Source organism: Crocuta crocuta, unplaced genomic scaffold, assembly GCF_008692635.1.
Source record: "Crocuta crocuta isolate KB4526 unplaced genomic scaffold, BGI_CrCroc_1.0 scaffold67, whole genome shotgun sequence".
Classification (NCBI taxonomy): domain Eukaryota; kingdom Metazoa; phylum Chordata; class Mammalia; order Carnivora; family Hyaenidae; genus Crocuta; species Crocuta crocuta.
The window spans coordinates 1,119,686-1,127,804 of NW_027531896.1; the positions used below are offsets into that span (position 1 = coordinate 1,119,686).

At 47.4% G+C, this 8,119-nt stretch overlaps 1 protein-coding gene across 1 annotated transcript in view; it reads right to left on the minus strand.

Moving 5' to 3' along the window:
* Window positions 1-8,119, minus strand: part of MERTK (MER proto-oncogene, tyrosine kinase) — a 112,651-nt gene continuing 104,532 nt past the window's right edge. Inside the window, exon 19 of the mRNA XM_077773492.1 lies at window positions 1-1,067. Coding sequence (XP_077629618.1) covers window positions 554-1,067 — 514 coding nt within the window. The 3' untranslated portion in view covers window positions 1-553. The remainder of the gene's footprint in view (window positions 1,068-8,119) is intronic.

Here is an 8,119-nt window from a genome sequence, read left to right on the forward strand (position 1 = left end):
CGACACATCCTTCCTCATTCAGATTTTATTAGGAAATCACATCAAAGAATTAATCAGTTATAAAACTTTAAATATTAAATAAATCAGTATCAAATAGATGATTCACGTACGAATATCAGATTTTTCATAAGACCAAAAGTGAAGCCAAATACAGCATTCCATTTTACAAATATTTTTACACTTAATAGTCGTGGCAAAGGACTTTAAAAAAACAACACTGACTCTGTGCAAATGTTCACATCAAGGAACAGCGGTAGAGATGAGGCTGTTAAAGCTTAAATCTTAGATCTGCAAGGTAAGCAACATGAAATAAGTCATCTTTTATTAAAATAGATCTTTGTCTCTTTCCATCATATACATATAAATGTATTTCTTCTTTAAATAAATATATATCATGTATTTTTAATGATGACTTACTTGACAACATTCACCTGGTGCTTTTGGGCCACGGCACTGGGTTGGTAAGGAAGACAAATCCTAAAAACATGGAACGTTCAGAGATTCTCCTAAAGCAGAAGAATTTCCTTGAGTTGGGAATGTCTCTCAGGTCGCCTCATATGAGGACTTCTGAGTCTTCTGAGGAGTCGTCGGCAAATAAAAGTCCGTCTGGTGATGGGCTCCCCGAGGGCAAGGTGCTGGAATGGGACCAGGAGACTCCATTTTTTACAAGTTTGTCCTCCGGTACAACACAGTCCTTTCCCGCCGTCCCTGACGTCGGGGCGGCAGAAGCTAGATCTCCCCACTCCTCACTGCCCCCGTTTAGGATGTACCTTTCTTCCTGAGGTTTGCTCTCATGAACTTCAGCTGTGACCACACTGACAGCAGCACTGGGAGTACAAGAACCAATGATAGAGTCAAGATCAATGTTCATGTCTAGCTGAGCAAGTGCAGGGCCCTCTCCAGGGTCCTCACAGCTCGCGGGAAACTGTGTGTTGATGTAAATGACATCAGCTTTGTCCTGAACTTCAGGCAAACTTTCCAAGAGTTTCTCTAGCTGCAGCCTCAGCACAGAAAAGGTAGGTCGGTCCAAGGGCTCAGCTCTCCAGCAAGAATGCATTATTTCATACCTACAAGTACAGAAGAGTGAGTTGTTTCCTGGCCCGGCACCCAGAGAGAGGCCTTAGTGCGAGCCACACCATGTTTTCGCCTATTCTTTGGTTTTGTCACATTTTAATCCACACTAATTCTACTTTTGGGAAATCACTGAGGTTTTTCCCTGCCGCATAGTATTTGCCCCACATTTATAAATGTGCCATGGGTATGTAATAATTGATTCTCTGGCTCCAGGAATACAGAACATACGTGGCAATTATATCGAACGTTGCAAAGTAGAAGCATTTCAGGTCTTTCCTTCATTCTAGAGGTTGCCAAACTACATGGTTCCATGGACCAAGTCCAGCCCACTGTCTGCTTTGTAGATAAGGTTGTATGGGAACACAGCTACCTTTATTCATTTACATATTTACAACTCTGCCGCAGAGGCAGAGTTGAGTAGTTGCTACAGAAACCATACGGCCTGCAAAACTGAAAGTATCTGTTATTTGGCACTTTACAGAAAGAGCGTGCTGACCCCAGTTCCATACCATCAAATCGGGTTTGTAACCAGGAGGCCTGAGTTAGAAGAGCTCTGGAGCAAGGGATAAAGAGGCCAGGGGGTGGGAGAGGGGAAGGTGGAGAAGGATGTGTGCCTCACCGGGCTGGGTATTATGTGTGTATCGCTACACTTAATCTTCTCAACAGCTGTGTCATTGTTGCTTTGCAAGAAAAACGAGAGTGGACTCAGGGGTGTTACAGATGCCACGGCTGCAGGCAGCAGGGGCGGTACAGGGACCGGCCTCCAGCTGGGCAGTTCCTACTCCCACGTGCTCATGAGCCCTCTGCTGTGTTCTATACAGTCGAATCTCTGTGGTTTCTTCATTTCCAGGGTCTCATATAACTAAGAATTACAGTGGAGGGGCATTTACATGAGCGCAACAAAACACAGAGATGACTGAATGAGGAACCCCTGGCCGGAGGTGAAGAGGGAGTTATACCATCATTTCATTTTGATTCTTTCCTGTTTTGAGAAATTCATATTCTCGTCTCTAGGTAACAAAACAACCCAAATTTAAATCATCTGACACATGTAGTTGATGCGATCTTGTGAACATAAATATGTAATTTCCAGGGCACCTGGGTGGCTTAGTCGGTTAAGCGACTGACTTCGGCACAGGTCATGATTTCACGGTTCATGAGTTCAAGCCCCGTGCCAGGCTCTATGCTGACAGCTCAGAGCCTGGAGCCTGCTTCAGATTCTGTGTCTCCCTCTCTCTCTCTAAATAAATAAACATTGGGGCACCTGGGTGGCTCAGTCTGTTAAGTGGCCAACTTCAGCTCAGGTCATGATCTCTTGGCTCATGAGTTTGGCCCTGCATTGGACTCTGTGCTGACAGCTCGGAGCCTGGAGCCTGCTTTGGATTCTGTGTCTCCCTCTCTCTCTGCCCCTCCCCCACTCATGGTCAGTCTCTCTCTCTCTCTCTCTCTCAAAAATAAACATTAAAAATAAAAAATAAAATAAAATAAACATTAAAAAATTTTTAAATGCAAATCCCATATTTACATTGAACACGTAATGTAGATCCTTTGCCTAATCCTACTGGCCTGTGGTACTTCCCAGACAGGCGCAGATCTCATTTATGTAGGCGTTGAACATCATCTTTCATTTGTTTCCTTTTTCAGCCTCCATCAGGGGCTGGCTATGAAAATAGGACAGTAAGGTCACAGCAGGGGCACATTCCTCTGATAATCTTGGTCCTCACTTGGGTCCTGAGGCTTAGGAGTGCTTTATACTCTCCCTGTTTTACCTTCAACAGCTGGTCACTTAGACTAGGCAAACAGTTTTTGTTTCCACTTTTGAGGTTTTTATGGTATAAATCAATTTGTACAACTTCCTTTTCCCCCTGACAAAGCCTTGATTGTTGACACTCTGAGATGCGCTTTCAGGAATTCTGTTACTGGACACACACTCTCCTTTCCATTACTTCACCTAGATGCTGTGTTATTTAATTTATTTTCAGTTATTCCAGGTCTTAGGAGAAAACATTTTAATAATCTATCATTTTTTCATGTAGCAAAGTAACAATATCACTTTGAAACTTATTATTTGTTTTTACTTTCAGTACTTTGTGAAATACCTAAAAATATGACTATGGCTTTTACAGACACATGAGCATGTATATGGCCTAAGCTGCTCCCCTGAAAGAGTGATGCCATATTACGGGACAAGGAGAGGAGGGAGAGAACCTTTGCCTTGAGAGTAACAGGGGGCTGTGATGTTTAGTAATTTCAATTTTGTGGATGGAAAGAAAAAAATAGGTGTGGTAGCTGCCTTTGTCAATGGTCATTTTTGTTTCTTGGCTGAGATTTTATAAAAGAGATAACTCCTATCGGGTTGCCAGGGGCTGAGGCAGGGGAGAAGGGGGAGTTGTTTCATGGGTATAGATTTTGAATTTCATCAGATGAGAAGAGTCTTAGAGATGGATACAACAACGTGAATGCCCTGAACGCTACTGAACTGCACACTCACAAGTGGTTATGTTATGCGAATTTTACCACTATTTTAAAAAGGAGTTTACAAAGATGCAATCATGCACATTTATTAAATTTATCAATGTCTGAATTCACCCATATGGGTCAAGCACCTGCTCTGTCCCTGGCTCTGAGGCTGGCGGAGCACAGTGTTTCCAGTCTGCTCAGGGAAACGATGCTCCTAAGGGGGGAGTACCTGAGCAGCACGTGTCTCTACTGCACTGAGCCACGGTCTGATCCCAGCTCTGGCAGCCAGCCAACCTCCATCTCTCCCATCTCTCTCCTGCTCAGGGCGTTGGCTGCGTCAGGTAGAAGCAAAGGGGCTGACTGATCAGGAAGTAAAGTAGGGTTTCTGAGAGGGAGAAGGTGGGTGTGAGCCGGGGTCCTTGGAGGACATGAGCGGCAGGTATGAGTCAGGGCTGGCTCTTTGCCTGCTGTCATTCTGGGCCCTGGGAGGTGGGGATTGGGGTGGTCAGGTGTGGAAAGAATGAGGTGGTGCAGTGACAGCGGCAGGTGCGCCTTGGGCAATGAGAGCCCCTGATGCTCGGTGGCTGCAGCTTCAGGGCTGCTGACGTGGATGACACCTCAGCAAGTGCCGGCTGTGTATAGGGCTAACGGGCCGAGACCCTCCGATGTCGCTCGATCAACAGCAGCTCTGTGGAGGGGAAATGCATTCCCACTCACAGTTAGGGCTACCGAGGCTTGGAGAGGAGAGGGACCCACTGAAGTCACGCTATCATTGGCAGCTTCAAGTCTGTCCAACCCCAGTGCCCCGTTCTTGTCCATGACGACCTGCTAAAAATAGTAATTGCCGACCTTTTGCTTCTGTTCACTAGTCTATGGCCATCCTGTGAAGTACCTGTATAGATAATAACTTGCTCAATCAGCACAACCCTACCCCGCAGGTACTAGTATCCCCGTTTTACAGATGAGGAAACTAACAGGGTGATACTTGGCCCCGGGATAAGGGTGAAGCTACAGCCCAACTCAAGGAGTGTCTAGCACCACTGACCATGTTCTTAACCATTCAGCCACCCTGCCCACCATGGGTCTGATGTTTGCCCTATGGGCAATGGGGAACCCCAGATGTTTAGGGCATTCCATGACTAATTTCAGAAAGATCGGTTTGGTTACTACCCAAAGGATATGTTAGGATTCTATGGGTAAGGAGAAAAACGAGACAGGAGACAGAAGGGCCTGCGCTATCCCACAGGAAACAATGACCCTCACCCGCTCATCCTAACATACACTGAGATGTCACTGTGCCACTGTGTCCACATGTGTGCTGAGGAAGAGGAAGTAGGTGGCCCCAGGCCCCGGCCAGTACTGGCTTTCCATGGTTTGATGGTATGAGGGGTAATGGGGAAGGGGGGCTCTGAAGGATATCAGATGGGATAAAGAAAGAACAAGGTGGCTCCGAGGTGTCACACTGGAAGACGAGAGGAATCAGTGTAAGTGCCACGAACCATACTGGTCAGCTGGTAGGGGGTGTCCTAGGGGCTGCTGCTGGGGGACCATGAGCTCAGCTAAGGAAATGTCCCACACGGGCAACAGGGGCATCACAAAGAGTGGCCTCTTGGGCGATGGGGAGCAGGGCTTGGTCATTCACAGGTGGGAGTGATGCTGTAGGAAGAGGTGGTCCTCACGGGACAGGATCGGAGGGCAGGGCACAAAGTGCACTCTGTTATGTACATTGTTATCTTTCTCAGAGTTGAGTTTAAAAGGACCAAGGGGCAATGAGACAGGAGATGAGGAGTGAGCTCATCTCAACTAAGGTTAGACAGCAAACACGGAGATGCTCAGAAGTCTCTGTCTCTTTTTTTTTTTAATTTTTTTTTTAATATTTTTATTTATTTCTAGGAGAGAGAGAGACAGTGTGAGCAGGGGAGGGTCAGAGAGAGAGGGAGACACAGACTCTGAAATAGGCTCCAGGCTCTGAGCTGGCAGTCAGCACAGAGCCCCACGCGGGGCTCGAACCCATGAACCGCGAGATCATGACCTAAGCGAAAGTCGGACGCTTAACCGACTAAGCCACCCAGGCGCCCCATTCTCTGTCTCATTTTTAAAAGAAGATGTGCAGATATGTAAACACAGAGGCCTCTTCAGGAGACACCGTCCTCCAGCCTCCAGATGCAAGAGGGGACGTGGCAAGAAGATTCACCAGAGAACCCGCAAGCCCACAGCGTGGGGACCATGGAGCCGTCTGCTTTGCCTGACTTTCCTGACATGCAGCGTGTAGGACTCTTTCCCCTGAAAGTTCTCACAAAAGGGGCGCCTGGGTGGCTCAGTTGGTCGAGTGTCTGACTGCAGCTCAGGTCATGGTCTTGTGGTTCGTGAGTTCAAGACTCACGTTGGCTCACTGCTGTACAGCACAGAGCCTGCTTGGGACCCTCTGTCCCTCTCTCTTTGCCCCTCCCCAACTAGCACTCTCTCTCGTTCAAAAATAAATAAACATTAACAAAAAAAAGTTCTAGGGGGCACCTGGGTGGTTCAGTAAGTTAAGCATCTGGTTTTGGTTCAAGTCATAATCTCACGGTTCGTGGGTTCCAGCCACACATCAGGCTCTATGCTGATGGCTCAGAGCCTGGAGCTGTTTCACATTCTGTGTCTCTCTCTCTCAAAATTAAATAAACATTTTTAAAAAATTAAAAAAAAAAGATAAAGAAACCTTTCCACAGAAAAGCAGCTCAGCATTCTCCGTTTGGCTCTACATGAAACCTCTCAAAACCTCCATGTGACACAGCTTAGACCTTGCTAAGACCCCAGATAATCACTGCAAATACCAACTTTTTTGAAGCACAAGCAAAGCTAAGAAAGACATGGCAACAAAACTCTTCATTCAGTATTGTTTGGTGGAAACTGCTTCCCATTTTCTGAAGCAAACATTTCATTAACGTGCTCCCTTTAAACACTACCACCAAACCGCGAATCTAATTAGGATTTCATGATATTTCTTTTTTTTAAATTTTAAATGTTTTTATTTATTTCTGAGAGAGAGAGAGAGACAATGTGAGCAGGGGAGGGTCAGAGAGAGAGGGAGACACAGAATCCGAAGCAGACTCCAGGCTCCGAGATAGCTGTCAGCACAGAGCCCGACGCGGGGCTCGAACCCACGAACTGTGAGATCATGACCTGAGCCAAAGTTGGACGCTTAACCGACTGAGCCACCCAGGTGCCCCAGATTTCATGATATTTCTAAGTGCTTATGTTTTTTGTGTCTGTTCTTAACGTTATATGTTTACAACCACAATAACCACCACCACCAAGCAGGGTGAGGCTCTGATCAATAAAGTTTCCTTCTGTTTGGCTTGGAAGGGATCTGGGAGGCCTGCATGCAGACTGACCTGGGCTGTCTTACTGCGTTGAGGAAGCAGGGCCAGAGCATATGTGTGTGTGTGTGTTGGGACGGGGCGGGAGGAGACAGGGGATGGGGAGATGTCCTGGGAGGTACCTAACACATGCCCCCTCACATCAGTGCCCCATCATGGTGTTCATGACGGAGCAGTGTGCAGGCCTATGGTCCTGAAACGTTCTTGCCAACCACAGTGAAAATGCCCTCTCTGAGCCTATGACCCCTGTTATGTTGGGAAGAGACTCCGCATCAGGAAGGTTTGGATCACCAAGCTAGAGGCAGTGTCCTAAGAAATTACATTTACAGGGTCAGCAAGGTATCTGGGGGGCATCAATCTGTAATGATGCTCCTAATAATTGGTACCATTATGAGACACTCCCACAGGCTGAGCATTCCACTCAATATCTTCTTTAACTTTTCTTTCCAATCCTCCTCTGAAGAATATGTGACTCTACTCTTTTTTTGAGACTGATAATGAGGCACAGAGAGGTCACGTCCGTTGTGACAGCCACACAGTGTCTGGTTGGGAGGCAGTGGCCTGTCTCTGACTGCAAATCCTGGGCCTCTTCCCATACTGCCCACCCTGAAGAGAGAGGGCCTATCAGGACAGGTGTGCACTGCGGTCTGCATGTTGGAGCCAGGGCCTCTCACACCTGACGGAGCAGGGCGGTCTCCCAGGGTGGGTTTTATTTTATTACGAGACAGAGAATGAGTGGGGGAGGGGCAGAGAGAGAGGGAGACCCAGGATCCAAAGCAGGCTCCAAGCTCTGAGCTGACAGCACAGAGCCCAATGTGGGGTTTGAACCCACGAGCCACGAGATCATGACCTGAGCCAAAGATGGACGCTTAATTGACGGAGCCACCCAGGCGCCCCATTTCCCAGGGCAGGTTTTAAAACATAGATTTCTGGGCCCGCTCTGTACCAACAGAATAACAGTCTCCAGGCACAGCGTTGAGGAATCTCTTTGCTAGACTATCTCCCCAGCAATTCTGAAGACCAGGCTGACGTCAGTGTCACCGGCTTAGATTTCTAGATTTCCTGACTGCAGACTTGACTGTGACTGGTCTGTGGAAACGCTGCACAGAAGGAGAGTTGCAGCTGTGAGAGGGCAGGTAATCACCCAAGTGCCTCGTGCACTACAGAGTCAACCTATTAGTCTACAGGGCAGATCGCTAGACGTGCTTACGGACCTTCGGGGC